Raw genomic sequence first — 25842 nt, 5'->3', positions numbered from 1 at the left:
AAATCCTAAAAAACGCTGCAAAGCCTTCAGGCCTACTGGTTGGGGCCAATTCTTAATGGCGGACACTTTACTTGGATCCATGAGGAAACCCGTAGCTGAAACGATGTACCCAAGAAAAGGCAGCGACTCCTGTTCGAAGAGACACTTCTCCAGTTTAGCATATAGGTGGTGATTACGAAGAATTTGGAGCACTTGCCGAACTTGTTGCCTATGAGAGGTCAAATTCTGTGAGTAGACGAGGACATCAAGGTAGACTATCACACAAGAGTTCAGCAGTTCGTGGAGGACCTCATTCATGAGGTGCTGGAACACCGCAGGAGCGTTACACAAACCGAAAGGCATAACAAAGTACTCGTAGTGCCCGTTCCGGGTGTTGAACGCTGTCTTCCACTCGTCCCCGGGACGGATACGCACCAAATTGTACACCCCCCCTTAAGTCCAACTTGGTAAATACTCGGGCTCCCTGGAGTTTATCCAATAATTCTGGAATTAGCGGAAGCGGATAGCGGTTCTTTTTAGTAATGGCATTTAATCCCCGATAGTCTATGCATGGTCTCAAGGACCCGTCCTTTTTTGCCACTAAGAAGAATCCCGCCCCTGCGGGTGACGTTGAAGGTCGGATAAAGCCCTTGGCGAGGTTCTCAGCAATGTATTCAGACATTGGTTTGGTTTCAGGTTGTGATAGTGGATACACCCTGCCTCGGGGAGGAGTTGCCCCAGACACCAGTTCGATGGCGCAATCGAAAGGACTATGTTGGGGCAAAAGTTCTGCTTTTTCCTTAGAAAATACATCCGTGTAGTCCGCATAATGACTGGGAAGGGTGACGCCGGTGTGAGCCAAAGGAATGTGCTGGACTGGTAGAGACTTGATACAAGATTTGACGCAGTGAGGACTCCATTGGGTAATTTGCAAATCGCTCCATTGGATCACTGGAGAGTGCTGCTGGAGCCAGGGTAGGCCGAGGACCACCGGATGAACTGAGTTTTCCAGAACCAAAAACGAGATCTCCTCAAAATGTAGGATCCCAGTCTGCATGATCAGTGGTGCAGTCTCGGTAAAATGTGGCCAGGCAGGCAGGTACCTTGTATGGAAGTAATCCGTAAAGGAGGCTCCCGGGATTGTGTGGCCAGGCGGAGCTGATGTACAAGATTGGCAGCGATGAAGTTCCCTCCTGCCCCAGAGTCAATGAATGCCTGAGTCTTGAAAGACCCTCCGGGATATCTGAGGGTTATAGAAACGGTACATAGAGGAGCAGCATTCAAACAACCCAGGAGGCACTCCTCCCTAACTCCTAGGCGCGGGAGTTTCCCGCTCGCTCTTTGCACTGAGCGAGGAAGTGACCTTTGCCCCCGCAGTACAGGCACAAACCCATACTACGGCGGCACCGCCTTTCTTCAGGTGTCAGGGACGCTCTTCCCAGCTGCATGGGCTCCTCGGATGTGGCTTCCGTGGACGTGCTAGCCCCCCGTGGGCCCGATGGAAATGGGCGAGGAGAGGTTGGAGCCAGCGGAACTAAACGACGGAGAGAACGCCCCTCTTTGGCACTCTGCTGAAGGTGGCGATCGATGCGGCCAGCCAGTTCGATGAGAGCATTGAGGTCCTCCGGAAGGTCTCAAGCCGCCAATTCGTCTTTTATCCTTGCAGCAAGTCACTCTAAGAAGATTCCACGGAGGGCGTCGTCCCGCCATCCAACCTCCAGTGCGAGGGTACGGAACTCCAAAGCATAATCAGCCAGGGGCCGAATTCCCTGCCTGAGTTGGAGCAATTCGGAGGTTGCGGAGGTCTGGCGAGCTGGTTCATCAAAGGCTGCCTTGAAATCAGCTACGAAGATATTCAAGTTGTTCAGAGCCGGATCTTTCTTCTCCCACATAGGAGATGCCCAGTTCAGAGCCCGACCGTCCAGCAGTGAGAAGATGTAGGCCACCTTGACGGCATCCGAGGGGAACTGGTTGGACAGGAGAGCGAACCTTACGAAGCATTGGTTCAGAAAGCCTCTGCAAGCCTTGGAGTCTCCCGCGTACCGTGCTGGCGCAGGGAGTTGCGTAAGAGTGTGAAGGGTCATCACCGGAGCCGGAACCGGGTCTGGTGCTGGCGGACCAGCATCCATCCGAGCGGCCAGTTGCTCCACAGTGACAGCCAGGTTGTCCAAGACCTGTTGCTGCTGTACTAGCCGTTGAGCCAGTCCGGGAATGGCTTGAAGGCTAGCGAGGTCTGCCGGATCCATGGCCTTTGCAAACTGTTGTAAATCTAGTAGTGGATCCTTGGGCCGACCGTTGATGGAAGACTGTCAGGAGGCAGTTCAGGTCAGCAGGCAGGCAGGTAGACTGACAGGCAGGCAGGCAAACTGGCAGGCAAGCAGGTAGAGTGGTGGCAGGCAAGCAGGCTAACAGGCAAGCAGCTATCTTAGTAACTGTGTTGCAAAGGCAAGGAAACCTAGGAGACGCCGGGTTTACATTCCCCCAGCATCTGATGTCACAGAAGGAGGTGACGTCATAGAATGAGGCATGTCACAACAATAAGGGCTGAATAACATAGTCTGGGTAAAACAAATAAGCATGGGTGTAGCTTGCTTATTGCGGTGGTTACTACCCCTAACTAATCAAGCTTGATATTTCACTTGGATGCAGCTCCATCACTGCTCTCTACATTAATGGTGGAGGTGGAAGGGAAATAGAACCAAAGAGCTAAGAGAAACAGATAAGCATGAGAAAAAAATGTGTGAAACTTGCTGGGTAGACTGGATGGGCAGTTTGGTCTTCTTCTGCTGTCATTTTTATGTTTCTATGTATGTTAAGTGTTGTATCCATCCAGTCAGACTTATTGTTATATAACGCATTATGAGTATGAGAGAGTTTTGTATTGTACTCTATAAAATTTTGGTAACCAGTGAAGATCTTTGAGTACTGGAGTAATGTGATATGACTTTTTGAGGTTACCAAGTAGTCGTGCTGCAGCATTTTGCAAAAGTTGAAGTGGAGTAATGGTAGAAGCAGGCAATCCAAGGAGTATTGCATTACAATATTCTAATTTGGAGAATAGGAGGGCTTGCAAAGCTATACAAAAATCATGATGGTGAAGAAGAGATTTAATCCTTTTTAAGATTTGAAGCTTGTAAAAACCTTCTTTAATGATGTTAATGTGTTTAAAGCAGAATTCAGAATCCAAAGTTATTCCAAGTTCCCTTATATTGAGTAAAATATTTTTATTAGATAGGTAATTATTAAGATGAATGTCAAACTCAGGTGAGGATTTATTGCAAATGTAAAGTATTTCTGTTTTATTATGATTAAGATTGAGGAATATTTGTGTTAGTAACTGTTGTATTGTATTGAGATAGGAGTTACAAAGATTTAGTGAATTAGAAATATTAGTATTTATTGGCAAAAAAATCTGAACATCATCAGCATAAATAAGTAAATTTAAGATCTGATAGGAGTTTACATAATGGGAGGAGGTAAATGATAAAAAGTGTTGAGGATAAGGAGGATCCTTGAGGAACTCCATGAGGAAGAGGTATTTGTTTAGATTCGTTGTAGTTAGTTTTTACAATGTAAGATCTGTTGTACAGGTATGAAGTGAACCAGTTAATGGTGGTATCACATAGACCAATTTCTGCTAGTCTTTTTAAGAGAATGAAGTGATTTACAATGTCAAAGGCTGCTGAGATGTCGAAATATTAGGATGAATTTTTGGCCATTGTCTAAGCCTTTTAGGACTAAATCAGAGAGCGAACTTAATAGGGTTTCTGTGCTGAGTGAATTTCTAAAGCCATTTTGGGCTGGGAAAAGTATTCTATTTTATTTTAAATGTTCCTGGTTGCTGATTGACAAATTTTTCAAGTATTTTGGCTATAAAAGGGAGGTTAGGAATAGGTCGATTTGGTAATAGTAAATTGATCAAGGTTAGATTTTTTTAAGAGTAGGTTTGATAACAGCACATTTTAATTTATCAGGGAAGATTCCTTCATTTAATGAAAGATTTATTATATCTGCAATAGGTTTAGCTATAATTAGAAACTAGTTTGAGTAAATTTATGGAGATAAAATCAATTGGGTGAGAATCAGGATTCATTTTTAAGATAATGTTCTGAACTTCAGAGGAAGCAATAGTGTCAAAAGTTGACCATTTTTAATTTGATTTGATAGGAAGTGATTTGGTGTCTTCGTTAATTTTTGGCATATTCTTGATAAGATTAAGGATTTTGTCTTTATGTAATTAATAGTTGGCTTTTAGGAGAGGAGAAGGTGCATTGTTGAGTGAGTTCTTTAATATAATTGAAAAGTTATTTAGGGTTGATTGGTATTTGTGTATTTTGTCTGAATAGAAATCTTTTTTTTGCTTTATTAATATCATTTTTATTAATATAGAGAATGGGTTTTGTATCTGTCTTTTAATTGATCTGTTGGATTTCTTCATTTTTTTTCTGTTGATCTGAGAAGTGTTTTGATTTTGTAGAGAGCTTGAGCGTACCAAGGTGATTTGTGTTCGGGTGTATGTTTGACTGTTTTTTTGATGATTGGGCATTTGCAATTTCAGAAGTAATGGTGATCCAAGAATTTTATAGCAGTGTTAGTGTTTGTATTTATAGTTTTTAAATATTTGGGCATAATTTTAATTAGTTCATCACTGGGGCATGGTTTGCAAAATTCAATATATTTATTTTGATTAAGAGGTTCAAGGTGAAATGAGTTTAAGTGAAATTTAGTTTCATTGAGTTTATGATCAGACCAAGAGTGATTAGTTGTTAATAATGGTGTTATAATTTCAATCAAATTATTTATGAATATAAGATCTAAAGTGTGTCCAAATATTTGAATGGGTGAATTTACTATTTGTTTTAAACTGAAAGCTGTTAGAGTGTCTAATACGTTGACAAGGTTTATCAACATGTAAAATAATTCATTATTCATATTAATGTTATTTGAAATAGCTTCAATGAGTGGTGAGGGATTACTAAGAAACCTGGAAGAGCATATAGAAGTAAAATTTGTAGATATTTTGATTTAAATAAAGCAATTTCTAGAGTAGGAATGGAATTTATCTTGTGATATGAAATATTTTTTTAGCACTAAAAAGAGTAGACTGCCTCCTTTCTTTTTTTTTCTGGGTATAGAAAAAATATCATACAATGTTTTGGGTAGTTAATTAAGACGATATCAGATTTCTTTTAGCCAGGATTCAGTGATACTGCAAATTTCTGGACAATAATCAATGAGTAGATCATGAAGAATTAAATGGATTGGGCATTGAGTAAGAACAGTGTTAGAAGTGTGAGTTTTGAAAAATTAGAAGTTTGAATTGAGATGAGAATATGTGGATTGTGATTAGAGAGTTGTTTTTCTTTTCTTATGTAACAATTATGTGATAAGATGGGGATTTTTATTTATATAGAGTTGAGAATGGCATTTTGAAGTAAAATTGCTGAAGAGAAATATAGAGAAGATGGTGAAGAAGGGGCCTGCTCCTTTGGTTGTGCTCCTTTAGGCACTCTTGCCACTCCTGGTGCCCTTTGCACCTTTACAGTGCCTTAGGCTATTCATGCCACTTTGGTGCCACTTTGCCACAGTCTAAGTACCTTGGAGCTCTTTTCTCGTTCTGATGATTGCTCCCAGAAGTTTCATCAGAATTGATAAGAAAACTCCAATGCTGCAGCCAAAAATAGGCTGCACATACTTCCCCCATTAACTTTAATGGGAAATCAGGAAAACAAATAAAACTAATCAATGAATTGGTTCCCCCCCCCCCCCCTCACATATGAAACGAATGCAAAGGATTTGGGTCCCAGCGAAACGAATACTGAATCGAAATGATTTTTTTCCTTCTGCACATCCCTAATAGACTATACTTCTTACTTTCCAGTTCAATTTCCTCTTCACTATCCAGGTGATAGCATAGTGGTTTATATTCAAAAGGTGCCACTGTTCTATCCACATCTTCTCCCTGGAATGATTTCACTCCTACAGTAACCTCTAAAGGTTATGGAGTCTCTTTGGATGAGAAGTCTCACTCTCACTCTCTCACATTCCCAGAGTCTGGATCCAAAAGGAAGATAAAAGTTAAGTCTTTATTTCAAACCCTAAAATAAGGAAAAGGGTGCATAAACTTCCCCACAAACAAAAGGGTCAAAAATCGGAATCCTTAAAATGGGAGAAAAGCGCCTTTTCTTCTAGCCCATGTCTCAGATATCTGTCCAAGAAACCCAAAAGTTCTTTTCCCAAAACAAAACAAAAAAAATCAGGAGCAAGCATGATAGCACCCTGCCTCTGAAAACGGCAATTCAAAATCCACCCTTAAAAATTGTGTCTTGTGTTTCTATGGACTAGGACTCCACCTTGAAATTCTCCCATATGGAGTAGCTAAATTACAACTAAACCTAGAGTTTTGCTCTACCCAAATATGCAGGCTGATTTTCTTCATTGTTAAATACATCTCATTCTGTATGAGCACTATTACTCCTGGGGAAATTCTGAAAAAAATAAAAAAAATTCTGCGCGCACATTTTCTAAATTCTGCACATTTATTTGTCAAAATAGCAATTTTCTACAAATTATTCTGCATTGAATTGCAATCTCTCTCCCTCCTCTCTTTCTCGCTCTCTCCTCCCCCTCTCTCCCCAAGTCCAGAAATGGCCAAAATGTAATTCCAAAAATTTATTGCGCATTGCATATCACATAGCCTGACACCAGGAAAAAAGGTGTAGTTATTTCTGATGTTAAAACCATGCAATAGCATGTTATGCTATCAGATGGTGTGATATTGCCCCTAATTTAACTAAATCCCATCCAAACTCCTCCCCCATTCTCGCCCTCAAAAATTTGCATTTGTACCATGCGTTGTCATACTTTTCGCATATGTTATGGCGTTAACGCCATAACACATTTTGATGAATGATGGGGTTAGTGATTTCCTTCTGGCAGATAGTATCAAACTGTACAGAAAATGTTTACCTTCTTCATTTGAGAATCAGTTGTTTTTCTGAATGATTTTCAGTGTTTCAATAGAAATGGGAACCCCAGACAATCTCTTTCAGGTAATGCTCTTAACTGGGGAGAGGGGCTTGGAGTATAAATCTTTTAACAAGCATTTGACCTGCCATCTGCACCTGCCTAAGGAGGACTTTCACCTCTGCTTTGGGAGGCCAAGACGAGGTGCTGTTCCCTGCTTCTCAGCTAAACAGGGACAACAGTGGCCTGCCAGAGAAGAATAGAGCAGTATTTTTAGGGATGAGTTTTGTTCTGGAATTCCTTTGCCACACGTTCTTGCCCATTCAGAAAGAAGAGAGATTTTTGGACACTTCTTGGGACTCTCTACCATCAGGAGTGCAAACTTTTGTTTAGCCTCAGAGAGAGAGAGAGAGGGAGATCCAGGCCCCATGAGGAGGCTACCTTCTAACATCTGGAGAGTTGGATTTTACATTGTGCTGGTGCAAGGGTCTGTAGCGCCTTATGCAAAACACCGCCCAAACCCTTACCCTGCCTGTTCCAGCCCATCTCTTATATCTCCTCTCAACCTTCAGTTCTCCAAGCTGAAGAGCCCTAACCTGTGTAACCTGCCTTCATAAGGAAGATGTTCCAGAAACTTAAATCATTTGTTGCCCATCTCAGTATCTTTTCTAATACTATGTCTTTCTTGAGATTGGATGACAAGAAATACACACAATACTCTACTGTACTCTAGGTATGGTCATACCATAGATCTACATAGAGGCTTTATGCTTTCCATTTTATTCACCATTCATTTGCTTCTTTTCATAGTCGCCCTATGCTGAGCTGAGAATGTCAATACAATAATCAAAAAACCCCAAATAGCATGAAACTCAGAAAAATAAAAAATATTGAAATCTTGCTATTATAAGAGCAAGAACCAAAGGTTTGGTTTATGCTCTTATAGCAAGATTTCAATATTTTTGAGCTGGAGTTTCAACATCATGGCAATAACTCACAAGGCCTGAATTCCCTTTGTGGAATCCATGCTAGCTCTTCTCCATTAAGCAATGTTTGTGCTAGCTTCTACCACTTTACCAGGCACCAGTGCCAGGCTTAACAGTCTGAAGTTGCTCGCATCACCCTGGAGCCATTTTTGAAAACTGGCATTATTTCCTACTTTCGTGTCTAGTATGGAGGCAGGTTTGAATGATAGTTTACAGATTACCAATAGTAGTTCTTCAATTTACTATTTGAGTTCCTTTAGCATTCTAGGCTAAATACCTAGAATTACCTGTCTTTACAGCATCCTTCTCAGTACAGACTGAAGGAAAGAATTTAGTTTTTCTGTTATTACCTTATCCTTCTTGGGTGCTCTTTTATTACTTGGCCATGTTTGACCCAACTGACTACTCTTCTGTTTTTGTTTCTAATGTATTTGCAAAAAGGTTTTCATTAGATTTTACCTGTTTGATTAGTCTCTCTTCAAACTCTCTCTTGGATTATTTTGTTAGTATCACATCTAATTTGGTAGGGATTATGTGCCTTTCTATTTTCCTCCAGGTCTGCTTTCCATTTTTTTAAAATTCCTTTTGACTTTCATAGTCTTTAATAGTACCATTTAGCAGTTGCTTGTTTTGACCTTTCTTAATTTGTGGAATACATTTTATCTGGGCTTCCAACATGGTTATTTAAAATGGTCTCCATGCCTCATGCAGACTTTTAACTTTCTAATTCAGAGCTAAGCAAACTTTTTGAGTCACAGACCCCCTTTCATCCATCCAATGTCCCCCGCCCCCCCCCCAATCCACCAAGGGTTACATCATGGGTATATAATTCTATTCAGGGTGCTGAAAGGAGCAATCAAATACACACAAACACAAAGAAAGACATAAATTAAAAAAAAATCTGACATGTCATGTTATAAGTATGGATAGACTTGTCAAATTCAAACATTACTTCATCCTGTAATAATCCATAGAATTGGCTTTTTAATTAAGGAGTGTGATTATTTTTGGATGTTAAAATTTCAAAGATACCAGTTTTGTATTTTTTACCAAACATAAGAACATAAGACTTGCCATAGTTGGTCAGACCCAAGAGTACATAAAGCCCAGTATCCTGTTTCCAATAGTGGCTGATCTAGATCACAAGTACCTGGCAGGATCCCAAGGGAAAGATAAATTCCAAGCTGCTTTTCCCAAGTATAAGCAGTGAATTTCTGCAACACTCTTAATTTTTAATGGACTTTTCCTCCAGGAACTTGTTCAAACCTTTTTTTTAAATGCAGCTATATTAATAGCTTTTACCACATCCTCTAGCAATGAATTGAGTAAAAAAAAATATTTTCTCTTAGTTTTAAATATATTATCTAGTAACTTCATTGTATTGCACAAGTTTTTAAGTCTATCTGGCAGATTTACTGTAGTTTCAGTAGATGATTTTATAAAATGTACTAGAGAGTTAGGCATTCTGATGCTAGTATGTTTTGCAGTAATCTGTAAAGCTTTAAGAGATTTTTCTTTTTCCTCCTTTTTGTTCAGTTTACCTATGGGGGCTGGATAGAATCTGCCACTAGGAATTGATCTTCAGTCTTTATTCCTACTCACGTTTTTGTACACAATCCCCAATATTGTGGCATGCGGGCTTTCTCTACCTATAAGAATCCTCATTGGTACAAAGTAATACTTGTGCATAAAATTTCTGTGCTCTCGCAAAGGTTATTACATCTTGTTCATGTTTAGATCAAATACTATACAATATAATATTGGTTGCTTGGAAATGTTTAACCCTGGAGTTAGAATAAGAAATATGCAAGCAGTAGTCCAGCAGAGAGATGAGGGCCAGCCTTGCAGTGAGTGCCACATGAATGCTTATCTTCCATTTGGAAGGAGCGGTCCCACCTTCTCGCTGTGCTGGGTTGGAGGGGCACGATCACCAGGAATTGAGGGAGATGGAGGTATATAGATGTCTTCTGGGAAGCTGTAGAGCTATCCCACTTCCATTCTGGCAGGTTCTGTGCTGCTTTCGAGGTGTTAAGGACACCAGAAAGGAAAGCTCAGCTTTTAGTTGCAAAAATTGTTTCTGTAATTGAGATCTACCTTTCAAGTTATTATCCTCTTCCACCAAAGATGCTTCTTCATGGCATTGTGTTCAGGAAGGCAGAGATAGGACTATCATTGCTGGAGAACGAATCTATAGAAACATAAATGGCTGGTGGCCATGAGGAACACTTGACAGCTTGTCTGCTGTGTGTGAAGGTAGCAGACCTCACACACCACCTAGGTACGATTTGAGAGAGGGGCCTATCATGGTCCACATGAGTACCAATGACCTAGGAGATGCAAGAGGGAAGTTCAGGAGACTAAATTTAAATGTTTTAGGGAGTAAACTAAAATCCAGACCATCTAGGAGAGTATTCTCATGTATAACGCCCACGGTAAGAAAAGAGGATATAATTTTACAATTACCGTACCATGTGCTATGTTAGTGCTTCACATAGGTAGTAGGGAGGGGGAGAGAGAGCACCACTTTATAAGGCCGTCATAGTAAACTATTTATAGCGCTATAAGAGGGCCAGCTAATAACTTGAGGTGAGGTTTTGGTGGTGGTTTAGGGTTTTGGGGCCAGTTTGACATAAAGTGAGATGTACGAACGACACAGTTCACATCGGTGAAGATTTGATGTCATTTAGAGTGAGGAAAGTCTCTCAGAGATGAGATTTGTACAATGTTCTCTCGCCCTGGCCCAGGGTATCCCAGTCCTGGATCTCTTATGGGGAAGGGTGGATAAAAAAAAGCGCCTCCCCATAAAACACCAGAATACTTGCTTGCTGCAAATAAAAATCTCTGTGACTGCTGCTATACTGTCACTGGTGCTTGCCCCAGGGCCCACAGATCTTCAGCCCTTGTCCTTTGTGTGCAGTGGAAACCTTCTCCAAAGGGTGCAGAGTTTAAACAGCAGTCCACTCTAAAATTAGGATATAATCTCATGCTGCCAGGTCCGGTCTCTGCTACTTGCTTCACCTAAGGCGTAGAGAGAGGCTCACTGGTCTTCAGCCCCTTCACAGGAGTCCCAAAATCTGAGGGAGATCCTTTGGTAGAGAGTGCACAGGGAGAAATCCCCTCCAGGCTAAATTTCCTGATGTGGCAGAGTCCTCACCAGGTACATGGAAAACATCGTCCTTATAGTCTTGTAAAGTTAGCTGAAAATGGCCACACCGAATATTCAACTAACTTCACTAAATCGGATGAAGATATTGGCTGCTTTATATGCTGAATATCACACTTTTGAATCATTCGGCAAGGACTACTTTGGATTTTTCAAGGAGTCCTGATTGGATTACAGCCAAGCATTGACATTTCTGTTGGAAGGATTTTTTTGTTCTGGTATTTATTTTGTATACTGCTTTCTTACTGCTCTTGGAGTATTTTAACAAACAGATACTTGTGATTTAAAGATATATTTGTGTATAATATAGTTTTCATATATGTTGTGATGTAATTCTGTTCCTTGTTTTTGCTTACATTTACATTTTATGTAATTTGCAGGAACTTATTTAAATTGATTTCTCTGTCCGTGTGTTCTTCACTATATATCTCTCTCTATCTTGAGAGAGAGAGATCCCTATTTATCTCTATATGATTTTTGATAACCTTTTATTTTTGCTTATTTACTTAGTCATGATGGATTTCAAGCATTTTGAAAGCTGCCTTTCCATTGGTTAATGCCTGTGCTCAGCAGCTAACTCATTTCTTGCCTAAATGCCTATCACTAATATTCAGTAAGTTACTTATGCAGAAATTTTACATAATGGATATCCTAAGCATGTCAATTTCAGCACCAAAGTTCTAATGTGATTGTGGAAATGAAGGTCAAAAAGCTGTGTTTAAAAAAGGATTGGATAAGATCTTGGAGGAGAAGTCCATTATCTGCTATTAATTAAGTTGACTTAGAAAATAGCCACTGCTATTACTAGCACCAGTAACATGGAATAGACTTAGTTTTTGGGTACTTGCCAGGTTCTTATGGCCTGGATTGGCCACTGTTGGAAGCAGGATGCTGGGCTTGATGGATCCTTGGTCTTGACCCAGTATGGCAATTTCTTATGTTGTTATCATGAAATGTTTACACATCTTTGTTTTTAATTGAGGCACAATCTTAAAAATTATTTCATGGTAGAATGGACTAATTTTGGTAATCACATGAAACTGTATAATTATGATACTAACTATACTGATGTAGTTGACTATAATCATCTGTAAATGCATTACTTTCTGGCCCTTTAAAGAAAAGGTTGCATTGGTTGCATTGATTGCTCTGTGACTGTGGCTTTTCTTTTTCTTTAGCCCTCCAGTTTCGCCAACAACAGTAGGGTACATCGCTGCTCCCCCAGCATCTCTAGCTGCCCCTGCCACACACATGCCAGTGGTGCCTCAGCCTGGTGCATTAGTCCGTATGCAAGGCTTGCCCTATAACACTGGAATGAAGGAGATTCTCAGTTTCTTCCAGGGATATCAGGTTAGTATCTTATCTTTTATCAAGCACCTTACCTTTAAGCCTTGATTTTTAGGATTCATTTGCCCCCTGGTAGATCTGTCTGCTGGACACATTTTTTCTTCCATACCAGGCTATGCATTGGATGCTAGGTATTGTTCAGTTTAAAACTATTTTTTTATTACACTGAAATCTATTCTTGTCTAAAATTATTTAAATTCTTCTACAGCAATGAGCTAATTAATTTTGCATATCTAGTTAAAATTGCTGCGTGATGACTAATCAAGAGAACAACTGAAGCATTATGACTGAGGTTAATTAACTATATATCTCTATTTCATGTAATGTGATTTAGGAACAGAGAAAATCTGACATCTGGTGTTATGCTAAATGTGAAAGGATTATTATGTTAGAAGGAAGGGACTTGGCAAAACATTGGCTGATTTGCATAACAGGAAGTAGTCTGTATCCATAGTTTTACATGAGCATGGCTGCTTGAAGTGGATCAGGACTCAAAACTTCACTGACCTGGCTCATTAAGTTACTGAGATTGAACTGTGAAGATTAATGCTGTTAAAGATAAACTTTCAAATCATGAGTGAAATGTAATATTAAAACTTAATATTTGATATTCAACAGCTGCCTACCAGAGAAGAAATGGAAGTAGTAGGTATTATAATGGTTCTGATTCTAGTTTCTATCTACAACCCAAGTACATAAGAACATAAGATCAGAGATCTGCTGGGCCCAGCATGTCACTGGCTGCTCAGTCTCACTCATTAGGAAATACCCAGAAGATCCCGAAGAACTGATCAAATTCCTTATTGCTCACTTTCCAGAGCAAACTTTGACTCCCCTCCCCCCACGTCCATCTGGCTTTTCCTGTAGCAGTTTGTCCAAATCCCTTTTAAATCTAGTTATGCTGGAACAGAGTAAGAACATAAGAACTTGCCATGCTGGGTCAGACCAAGGGTCCATCAAGCCCAGCATCCTGTTTCCAACAGAGGCCAAACCAGGCCACAAGAACCTGGCAATTACCTGGCAATTTGTTAAGGCAACAAATTTTACAGCTTTAAATGTGTAGAGAATGAAAAAAACATGTTCTCCAATTTCATGGAATGCCCCCTAGTCCTAGTATTTGAAAGAGTAAATAACCGTCCCTAGTTACCTGGTACACCCGACTCATGATTTCATATCCCCTCTGTCATCCCTTCTCCAGGTTAGAGCCATAGCATGCTGAGCCTTTATTCATAAGGGAGCCATTCCAGCCCCTTTATTATTTTTTGTGCCCTTTTCTAGTTGTGTTATAGCTTTCTTTGGATGAAGTAACCAGACGGTCATATTATGCTCAGTGTGAATATACAATAATCTGTACAGAGGCATCATGATATTCAGTTTCGTTCTCCATTTCTTTGCGGATAATTTCTACAATCCGGATTGCTTTTTAACTGTTGCAGTTCCCTGTGCCCCTTTAACCCCTCAGTTGCTAGGTTCTCCCAATACAAGACCCCACATTGTGAATCTATAGTTAAGGAAAAATAGTCCCGTTTGCATCACTTTGACCTTGTCCACATTAAACTTCATCTGCCATTTAGATGCCCAGTTTCTCTGTTTATTTCATTTTTTAACTACTTTGAATATGTTTGTGTTATCTGCACATTTGATCACTTTTTGCCACCCGTCCCAGACCATTAATGTAAGTTGAACACTGGTCCCAGTACAGACCCCTGGGGCACACCACTAAGTTACCTTTCTGCATTGGTAAAATTGACCATTCAGTCCTACTTTTTCTGTCTTATAACCAGTTGCCAATTCACAGGAACACAATCCTTTGACTTTTTAATTTTCTAAAGAGTCTGTCATGAGGGACTTTATCAAATGCCTTCTGAAAATCCATTAATTGGCTCACATTTGCCACACGCTTAATATTCATACTTTTAAAGAATTTTTAGAGTTCATTAGAAATAACTTAATTTTGCTAAATCCATGCTGGCTCTTCCCCATTAAGGCATATTTATCTATATGATAGTAATTTTTAAGTACTGAGAACAAGTAAAAGATCATTTTATTACATTTTTGTGAGATTTATTTTGATTCGTGGTGACCTGGAAGTTGGGAGTTACCTGGTCAATGTCAAGTTTCAGTGCCTTTTGGCACATTGCATCAGTGGTGATGCATCATAGCAGGGAACATTCAGTAACTGCACTAAGTAGTGCAGACACCTCTAATGATACTGGCCAGGACTGGACGTTTCCTTTAACACGCAGCATAGCGGGAACAGTGCATCTCATTGAAGCAGTCAAACTGTGTACTCACTATCTCTTATATGCACGTTAAAAGTGCATATGGTGGTCAAGGGTGCTCTTATATCACATGTAATATAGGACTCCTAGGTGTTGTGGGATAAAGATTTAAAAGAATCTAGCCAGCTAACGTCTTTCAAAATTTACTGGACTAACTTTAATTTAGTTATCTACTGAAATTTAGGGAACTAAAGAAACCAAATTCTGGGCGGGGTTAAGTTTGCGTGGAAAAATCCCCCAATTCAACTTTTACAGTTGGCTGAGCTGTTGAAAAAATTGAACTCTGTGGGAGGAAAATGTTTTAAACCTAGGAGATAATCTTACATTAAGTACAGCATTATTAAATGCTATTTTTATAACATCTATCTTATCCAAACTCCAGTCATCTCTTCTCCAAACTGAACAGCCCTAACCTCTTTAGCCTTTCTCCATGGGGAGCTGTTCCATCCCCTTTATCATTTTGCTCACCTTTCTTTGTACTTTCTCCAGTGCAATTATATATTTTTAGAGATGCGGTGACCAAAAATGCACACAGTATTCAGGGAGCAGTACAGAGGCATTATGACATCCACAGTTCTATTTTGCTATTCCTGTCCTAATAATTCTTAACTTTTTTGCTTTTTTGACCACCACAGCACACTGAGCTGACTATTTCAATTAATTATCCACTATGATGCCTTTCGCTTTACATCATGCAACTATAGCAAGGGTTATCTTTCCCTATATGCGTCACCTTGCACTTGTCCACATCAAATTTCATCTGCCATTTGGATGCCCAATCTTCCAACATCACAAAGACCTCCTGCAATTTATCACAATCTGCTTGAAATTTAACTACTCTGAATAATTTTGTTATCTGTAAATTTGATTACCTCACTCATCGTATTCCTTTCCAGATCATTTATAAATATATTGAAAAGCACCGGTCCAAGTACAGATCCCTGAGGCACTCCACTGTTTACCCTTTTCCACTGAGAAAATTGACCATTTAATCCTACTCTGTTTCCTGTCTTTTAACCAGTTGTAATCCACGAAAGGACATCGCTTCCTATCCATGACTTTTTAGTTTTTGTAGAAGCCTGTCATGAGGGACTTTGTCAAATGCCTTCTGAAAATCCAAATACACTACATCTACTGGTTCACCTTTATCCAATGTTCACCGCTTCAAAAAAAAAAAAAAAAAGTATCATATTTGTGAGGCAAAACTTCCCTTGGTTAAATCCATGTTGGCTGTGTCCCATTAAATCATGTCTGTATGTTCTGTGATTTTATTCTTTATAATAATTTCTATGATTCTTCCTGGCACTGAAGTTAGGCTCACCAGTCTATAGTTTCCCAGATCACCTCTGGAGCCCTTTTTATATATCAGGGTTACATTGGCCACCTTCTAGTCTTCAGATACAGTGGATGATTTTTTTTTTTTTTTAAATTTTATTTTTATTGCATTATTCATATTTTAAATACACAAACATATGGAGAGCTACAATGTCACATATTACAAAACTTTTCAGCAACAATAAATTCAATTACGAATATTAAACATTGTCATCATAGCCTCCATCTTTCCAAGTAATCTTAAGGAAATTTAGAACCCCGTGCTAATTCAAATATTGGAGCTTCACATAAGAAATAAAATTTACCTCTACTTATCTATTTCCCTCTTCCATTTGAATACTTTCATCCCCCTTTAATACAGCTTTAAGGGGTACGATATCTAAATGGTTCTTAAGCTGATCAGGATTAGTAAAGCTATACCTTTTATCTTTATACCTTACAATACATCTACATGGATACTTAAGAGTAAATTGTGCTCCTCTATCAATCACTTCTTTTCTTAATAATAGAAAGCTTTTCCGTTTATTTTGAGTCATTCGAGCAACGTCTGGGTAAATCCTTATAGGGAATCCATAAAATTCTTGCTTCTGATGTTTAAAATGCAACTTTAGTACGGTATCTTTCATTTAAAGAGGTAAACTGGACTAATAACGTTGCTCTACTTTCTATTCGAGCCTCATATGATTTTTCTAAGATATCAGTTAGATTTAAATCAGAATCTTTTTGATTTTGTATATCTTTCTCTTTATCAGTTTGTGTTTGATAAAGGTAATAGATTTTTGATAACACAGGAATATTACTACTATTATACTTCAAAATATTCTTTAAGTAACTTTTAAATAAGTCCACTGGGAGTGCTAAAGGTGTTTTAGGGAAATTCAACAATCTCAAGTTGAACTTCCTATTTTGATTGTCTAGGAACTCAATCCTTGCTTCAGTCTCTCCCAGTGATCTTATTAAGTTCGTTTGTACTCTTTGAACTTCTCCCATCTGTGTTTCTGAAGATTTTACCTGTTTTTCCAAATTAACTACTTTTTCTTCTAGAGAAGAATTATTTTTTAAAGCCTCTTGTACTGTTTTAGTTAAATTAACTATAGACTTCTGGACATTTACCATAATTGCTCCCAATTCTTCCATGGAAAACTGTGTTGGTATTATAATAGGTATTTCTTTACCATAATCCCGCCGCACATCTCCCCCAGGCTGTACTGCTGCCCCATTTTCCCCTTCAATCATTGACAAGGAAATATCCTTGTAGTTCACATAAGAATGGTCTCCTATACTGCCAGGAATAGCAGCATCTGTCTCTCCTTTGAAGGGAGGAGCTGGCTTGACTGGGGCACCGGGCGTCAAAGATATTTCTATGGCCTGTAAGCTTTTCTCCTGCTCCTGGGTTACACTTAAAGCGGCTGCTTCCGGTGTTGATGTGGAAGATCCCTGGAAACAATCCTTAATACTGGGCTGGATCATCTTGCTAGGAGTAGATGTTACTGAGGTTTCCCTCAATTTTGCTTTCCTCTTGGTATGAGGCATAGCAAAACCAAGCAGTCTGAACGCCAAGGGGCCCCAAACGATTATTCCCAGTATAGATAAACAGTTACTTAGCTTTTAGAGGGGTTCAGGTGTTGGTTGCAGTCGACAGGGTCCCGTTCCAAACCGTTCCAACCCGGGCTAAGTCGGGCAAAGTTGTGCGCCCCTTGGCCGTGCGCGGCTTAGCCGTTGCGCCGGAGAGAGGTGATTTTTATACTCTCCGGCTCCTCCCACAGGTTCCGACGTCACTTCCTGTCTGGGCCTTTTGAAGAAAAAAAAAGTTCAGGAAATAGCCGCAATACTGCTGTTACCAGGTAATTTTCACGGGCCTCTTACGAGCACCCCAGGCGACTCAGTCAGGCTGCAGCCTACAGTGGATGATTTTAATATAGTTTACCTTGTAATAGGTCTGAAATTTCATTTTTTAGTTCTTTCGGAACCCTGGGATGTATAATCATCTGGTCCAGAGATTGACTACTCTTCAGTTTGTCAACCTGGCCTTCTACATCTTCCAGGTTCACCGTGATTTAGGTCAGTTCGTCTGAATCGTCACCCTTGAAAACAGTCTCTAACAGGTATCTTCCCAACATCCTCTTCAGTAAACACTGAAGCAAAGAATTCATGTAGTATTTCCACGATGGCCTTATTTTCCCTGTGCCCCTTTAACCCCTCAGTCATCTAACAGTCCACCGGACTCCCTCGCAAGCTTCCTGTTTTGGATATATTTTTTAAAGTATTTGAGGTTTTGCATCTACGGCTAACTTCTTTTCACATTTTCTTTTATCCTATCTTATCAATGTTTTACATTTAACTTGCCAATGTTTGCTTTTTCCTATTTTCTTCAGATGGATCCTCCTAATTTTTGAAGAAAGATATTTGGCTAAAATAGCATTTTTCACCTCGCCTTTTAACCATGTCTGCAATTGTTTGGCCTTCCTTCCACCTTAATATGTGGAATACATCTGGACTGTACTTTTTAAGATGGTATTTTTAAACAATGCCCATGCCTCTTGTACACTCTTTTTACATTTGTAGCTGCACCCTAGGTTACCCCTGCCTTTCAGGATTTATATTCTACCACCTTGGGCATCCTCAGAAGGGAGATGCTGTAGGGATGGTATCTCCCTCCATGCTGACAATTCAAGAGAAGGGGACATATATTGGAGATCCAAGGGGTCCTTACATTTATAGACCTCTATCATATCTCCCCTGAACCATCTCTTCTCCAATCTGAAGAGCCCTAACCTTTTTGGCCTTTCCTCATATGGGAATTGTCCCATCCACTTTATCATTTTGGTCACCCTTCTCTGTACTCTTTCTGATTCCACTATATCTTTTTTGGGATGCAGGGACAAGAATTACACAAAATACTCAAGGTAAGGTCACACCATGGAGCAATAGAGACATTATGATCTCTATTTTATTTTCCATTCTTTTCCTAATGATTTCTAGTATTCTGTTTGCTTTCCTGGTCACTGCCACACATTGAGCAGAGGATTTCAACATATCCACAATGACGCCTAGGTCCTTTTCCTGAGTTTTGACTCCTAATGTAGAACCATACATTGTGTGGCTATAACTTGGGTTGCTCTTGTCTACATTTAAATTTCATCTGCCATTTGAATGCCCAGTCTCCCAGGGTCCTCTTATAATTTCTCACAATCTTCATGTGATTTAACAACTTCGAATAATTTTGTATCTGTAAATCTGATCCTTACTCGCTCATTATTCCCTTTCCCAGGTCATGTATAAATGTTAAAAAGCAGTTGCCCCAATACAGATCCCTGAGGCACTCCACTATTCACCTTTCTCCATTGAGAAAACTGACCATTTAGCCCTACTCTGGGAACTGGTTAAAAGACAGAAAACAATCCACAATAGGACATTGCCTCCTATCCCATGACTTTGACAAAATACCTCATGAGAGACTCAAGAGGAAATGCTTTCTTAAAATTCAGATACACTATATCAAATGACTTACTTTTATCCGCATGTTTATTCATGCTTTCAAAAAAAAAATGTAGCAGATTGGTGAGGCAAGACTTCCCTTGGCTAAATCCATGTTGGCTTTGTCCCATTATACTATGTCTATATGTTCAGTAATTATGTTCTTTATGATGGTTTCTACCATTCTGCTTGGCACGGACATCAGACTCACTAGTCTGTAATTTTTTGGATTACCCCGAAACCCTTTTCAAAAATTGGCGTTACAATGGCCTCATTCCAATCTTCAGGTGCTATAGCTGATTTTAATGATAGTTTCATGTTTCAGTTCTTTCAGCACTCTGGGATGTATTCTACCTGCTACTGCTGATGTGCCCCATTACATCTTCCAGGTTCACTGAGATTTGTTTGTTCAACCGAATTGTCATTTTTAAATATCATTTCTGGCATGGGAATCTCCCTTACATCTTTCTCAGTAAAGTCTGAAGCAAATAATTCATTTGGTCTCTCAGCTATGGCCTTGTCCTCCCTTAGTGCCCCTTTTACCCCTCAATCATCTAAAGGTCCAACTGACTACCTTGCAGGCCTTTTGCTTCAAATGTACCACAACAAATGTTTGATGTTGCGTTCATGGCTAGCTTCTTTTCCAATTCTGTTTGCCATCCTTATCTATGCTTTACATCTAACTTCCTAGGGCTTATGCTGTTTCTTGTTTTCTTCATTTAGATCCCTTTTTCATTATTTTGAAAGATATTAATTTGGCTTTAATAGCCTCTTGCACCTCACCTTCTAACCATGCTGGCAATCGTTGGACTTACTGTCCTCCCTCCAGTTATCAAGTCAAATTTGATCATGTTATTTTAACGGGAATCCCAGTTGGCTTACTGGCTGAAACCATGGAGCTACTATGCTGAGGTTCATGTAATTTTGGGGGTGGGGGAAGAGGAGAATAGTCTCTTGGGTTCTTGATGCAGTCCTGGATACTGTTTTAGTTAGGTCTCACTCCAACTATTCTAGTCACTGGGCAGAGATGACCTCAAGGAGAAAAGAAAACAAAAATCTTATACTGTCAACACAATGATTTACTGTCTAACGAGAAGCAAAAATCAGAGTCCAGTAATGGTGTTTAATGTAAAAGTTTACTTGAGTTTGAAAACCAAAATCCAAGTGAATACAGAAAAAAAAAGAGAAACCACATCAGAAAAATCAGTAAGGAAAAACATTCTCTTTATCCATGGCACTCCTCCTACTTGCCCCTGCACCAGCATCCACTTCCATGATCCCTACCCCTTGGAGGGTAGGATAGTCTCTTTGAAATTCCAGCATAAAGAAGGGCTGGAAAAAAGTTGACAAAACCCCCTTATTCTAAAAACTAGCCTTTAAAACAGACCCAAAAAGGCTCTCTAAACATTGTCCAGGATCTCAGAAAATATTCACACTCTTTTCATCCTGGTTGTTGACTATGAACAAAGGTGAAAGAGATTCCACCCTTCTAGACAATGGGAGTTTATCCTTCTTCAGGAACTGGTTCACCTTCAAAAAAAAAAAAAAAAAGTATAAAAACTCTTCCACAAATTCTCTACTCTCTAAAATGCCTTCCTTGGTGACATTTATATTCCCCAGACACATCCAACAAAAAGGTGGGGATAGAGCAAGGAGAGGAATCAAAAAATGCAAAACCCTGTCGTCTCTAAGAAAATATAGGGAACCATGTTATTGACAAGCAAAGCCAGGTCACATGCTCACTATTTCCGGGGCCCCAACACAGTTACCTCTTTCAATTCATCCTGTGTTCCACTAAGGATTAGGTCTAAAATAGCTCCCCCTGTTGGTTCTTGTATCTTCTGCTCCATGAAGCAATCATATTTCATCTAGAAACTTTACCTTCATAGCATGTCCTGATGTGACAATTAACGGTGGTGGGGCCGCTTGGCAATAGTGATCATAATATGATAAAATTTTAATTAATGACTGGAAGGGGGATCTTTTTTGAATGATTTTAGGTTGTGCTGTGTTCTTATATCTTTGGGTAGGGTATTCCATTGTTCAGGGGAAGCAATTGAAAAGGCTCTTTTTCTTGTTGATACCAGATGAGCATCTCTGATGGGGGGGGGGGGGGGACGTTCAGGTATCCTGAGTAATTTGAGCGTAGGTTTCTTGGAGGGTTTTGAGGAATTATGTTTAAGGTGTGTAGACCTTAATGATGATCGTTGTTTAGAATTTTGTGAATGATGGTAATTGATTTGTATGTAATGCGTGCTTTAATTGGGAGCCAGTGAAGTTAGTATGGGGGTTATGTGTTCGCTTTTTTTTGAGCTTGTTAGGACTCTGGCCGCTGAGTTTTGCAGAATTTGGAGTGGTTTCAGAGTTGAAAACGGTAATCCAATTAGTAAGGAGTTGCAATAGTCGAAAGTGGAGAAAACAAGTAGTTGTAGGACAGTTCTGAAATCAAAAGGGTTGAGAAATGGTTTTAGATGTCTTAGGGTTAGGAGTCTGTGATATCCTTCTTTAGTTTTGTTTGTTGTGTGGTTCTTGAAAGAGAGTTCTTCTTGATCAATGATAATTCCGAGGTTCCTGGTATGGGTTGTAGGGATTATGGATTTCATTTGATTGTCTTGAATTGTCAAGGGTGGTGGTGAAGGATTGGGGTTTTTGTCCATGAGTATTATTTCAGTTTTGTCAAAATTGATTATGAGTTTCAGAGAATTTAGTAAATGTTTGATAGAAATAAGTAGATCTGATGTTTTCTTGTATGTGTCTTCGATCGAATTTTGTATGGGGATTAGAAGCTGAATGTCATCAGCGTAGAGGAAGTGTGTGATTCCGTATTCTTTTAGTAGTTGACATATGGGGAGAAGGTAAATGTTGAAGAGGGTCACGGATAAAGCTGATCCTTGGGGAACTCCAGTGATAAGGTTGATCATTTTTGAAGGGTTGTTATTGATTAAGACTCAACTTGACAATTATCTTGAGACAAACATCCTGTCTCCATCCCAATATGGCTTCAGAAAAAACCTAAACACAGAATCTCTCATTTCCCTAAATGACATTATCATAAGAGGCTTTGACAAAGGTGAAAAATACCTGCTAATCCTCCTTGACCTCTCAGCCGCCTTCGACACAGTAAACCATATCCTATCTATCTCTTCCTATCTATCTGATCGGACATACCAAGTCTTGGTATGTTCGATCAGATAGATAGGAAGAGAACCATTGTAAGGTGGTGCCAGATAAGCCGATTTGGTTTAGTTGTTCCAACAGTATATTATGGTTTACTGTGTCGAAGGCGGCTGAGAGGTCAAGGAGGATTAGCAGGTATTTTTCACCTTTGTCAAAGCCTCTTATGATAATGTCATTTAGGGAGATGAGAGATTCTGTGTTTAGGTTTTTTCTGAAGCCATATTGGGATGGAGACAGGATGTTGTTTGTCTCAAGATAATTGTCAAGTTGAGAATGTACGACTTTTTCAATGATTTTGGCTATGAATGAAAGATTTGATATGGAGCGGTAGTTGGCAAGGATTTTTGGATCTAGGTTGCTCTTTTTGAGGATTGGTTTGATAACACAGATTTGAGGCATTTGGGGTAAAAACCTTCAGTTAGTGATAAGTTGACGATTTTGGTGATGGTTTTGGATATGATGGGTTCGATTGTTTTGAGGGTTGTTATAGGGATGTTGTCTATTGGATGACTGGCAGGGTTCATTTTGTTTATAATTGATTGAATTTCAAGAGTGGAGGCGGTATCAAAGTTTGACCATGATGAGGTTATCTTGGTATTAGATATGGTGTTTTTGTTGTCGTTGGATTGTATTAGATGAGATATTTTGTTGTTGAAGAAGTCAGCAAAGTCATCACTTTTATGTTTAGTACACGTAGACTCTTGGGTTGTTTTTGTAAGTTTCTGAACTATTGTGAATAACATTCTGGGGTTATGTTGGAATTTAGAGATTTTGAGAATCCCTTTTTTGCATTGTTGATATTTTTATTTTGAGCTAAGTTGTGCCGATAGTTATTTAGAGTGGTTGAATTTTTGTTTTTTCTCCATTCTTTCTTTTTTCCTGAGTATACGTTTGGCATTTCTGATATTTTCATTGTACCATTGGTTGTTGTGTTTGGATTTTTGTTTTGTTTTTGTAATAATGGGGTTGATGTTATCTGCTACTTTGTTTGTGATATTTAGCCATGATGAGGTAGCATTCTCAGAGTTTGTGAGATTCATGTTTAATTCGGATTGAAGAGTTTTTTGTAAAAGATCTGTGTTGAAAGGTGGATGCTAGGTTATCTTGATTGGGGTGATTTGCGGAGCTTTCAGGTTGCAGTTGACATGTAGGTTAGCTTGGATTAGGTGGTTGTCAGACCAGGGTATTTCTGTGGTGTGAGTTGAGTTTGATTTCCAGGTTTCAGTGTTGATAAAGATGAGATCAATGGTGGGACCAGCTTTGTGTTGGAGATTGGATTATTTGTTTTAGATTTATTTATTTATTTTATTTATTTAGCAGTTTTTTATACCGACCTTCATGGTAGATAACCATATCAGATCGGTTTACATTTTAACAAAGGGTAAAACTGAGGTAACAATTCTGGTAAATAATAGATAACAGGAAAAGGAATAAGTCAAAGTTACAATCAACAAGGTATGGAAAACTTGGAGGCTTAAAGACAAGCTGGAAGGAAGATAGAGGCAGGTAGAATAAATATAACATGATACGAATAGTTTAACGGGTTAGAGCATATGCTTTAACCAGGAAATGCCAGTGTCCATTGTTCAGGAGGAAGTGTGTCAAAGTCCTTGTAAGAAGTGAGGCTTAAACTAGTGATTATCCGGTGGTTCTGGGAAGGCTTGGTGAAAGAGCCACGTCTTTAGTCTTTTTCTGAAGGTTAAGAGGCAGGGTTCCAATCTGAGATTTGCTGGGATATTGTTCCAGATAGCTGGGCCTGCAATTGAAAAAGCTCTGTCTTTTTCAATTGCAGAGTTGATAGTGCATCAATGATGGTTTGGCAAGTTTTTGAGTGAGAGGGTGAAGTTAAGTTGAAATGAATGTTGAAGTCACCAAGGATGATGATGGGTTTGTTGAGAGAGATGTTATTCATGATATATTCAATTAGAGGGGAGCAGTTTTTTTTTTGAGTGCTCCTGGAGGGCAGTAAACAAGGCATATTTGAAGTTTTGGTGAATCAAATATAGCTATTTCAAGTGGTGGAGGAATGTTATTTGGACGAAGTGTTAATTGAAGGCTTTTTTTTTTTCCAGAGATGAGCATTAAGCCACCTCCTTTTTTGTTTTTTCTGGGAATTGACGAGGTATTGTAATCCTGGTTGGATAGTTGGTTTATTAGGACAGAATCTGTGTTTTTGAGTCAGGTTTCCGTAATTGCAATGAAATCTGGTTTTTGTGGTCCATGAGAAGGTCATTGAATAGAAGGATTTTTTTTATTATAGAACGTGTATTGACAAGTATGAATGAGAGTAGCATATAATTTGAGAGTTGGATATGTTTTGTTTTTGTTGTTGCTTGGATGCTTTACTTTGAGGAAATTTCGAAGAAGTTTGCGTCTTTTGTGTTGAGTGTTGATTATTTGGAGATGAGATTTTGTTATATATATATTTTTTAAAGTGTTGAGAGGGGGTGGGTGTAGAAGGTAGTTTTAGAGGGGGGAGAAAACCTTGAGGGCTGTGCTGAATGGGCTGCACAAAGGGGCTTTGTTAATGGAACAAAGTCAGCATGGCTTTACTCAAGGCAAGTCTTGCCTCACAAATCTACTTCACTTTTTTGAAGGAGTTAATAAGCATGTGGATAAAGGTGAACCAGTAGATGTAGTGTACTTGGATTTTCAGAAGGTGTTTGACAAAGTTCCTCATGAGAGACTTCTAGGAAAAGTAAAAGGTCATGGGACAGGTGGCAATGTCCTTTTGTGGATTATAAACTGGCTAAAAGACAGGAAACAGAGTAGGATTAAATGGACAATTTTCTCAGTGGAAGGGAGTGGGCAATGGAGTGCATCAGTATTGGGACCCTTACTTTTTAGTATATTTATAAATGATCTAGAAAGAAATACGAGTGAGGTAATCAAATTTGCAGATGATACAAAATTGTTCAGAGTAGTTAAATCACAAGCAGGTTGTGATAATTGCAGGAAGACCTTGTGAGACTGGAAAATTGGGCATCGAAATTGCAGATGAAATTTAATGTGGATAAGTGCAAGGTGATGCATATAGGGAAAAATAACCCATGCAATAGTTTGTTTATTTATTTAAACTGTTTTTATACCAACCTTCATGAAAAATATCATATCAAATCTGTTTACAAAG

At 39.2% G+C, this 25842-nt stretch overlaps 1 protein-coding gene across 3 annotated transcripts in view; it reads left to right on the top strand.

Annotated features, from left to right (window-relative positions):
- ESRP2 (epithelial splicing regulatory protein 2) overlaps positions 1-25842 on the top strand; it is a 226843-nt gene that overhangs the window by 176370 nt on the left and 24631 nt on the right. For all 3 annotated transcript variants that reach the window (XM_029608595.1, XM_029608594.1, XM_029608596.1), the window contains exon 15: positions 12273-12444. In XM_029608595.1, coding sequence (XP_029464455.1) covers positions 12273-12444 — 172 coding nt within the window. The remainder of the gene's footprint in view (positions 1-12272; positions 12445-25842) is intronic.

Source organism: Rhinatrema bivittatum, chromosome 7 (assembly GCF_901001135.1).
Source record: "Rhinatrema bivittatum chromosome 7, aRhiBiv1.1, whole genome shotgun sequence".
Lineage (NCBI taxonomy): Eukaryota > Metazoa > Chordata > Amphibia > Gymnophiona > Rhinatrematidae > Rhinatrema > Rhinatrema bivittatum.
This window is presented reverse-complemented; position numbering and strand designations above follow the sequence as displayed.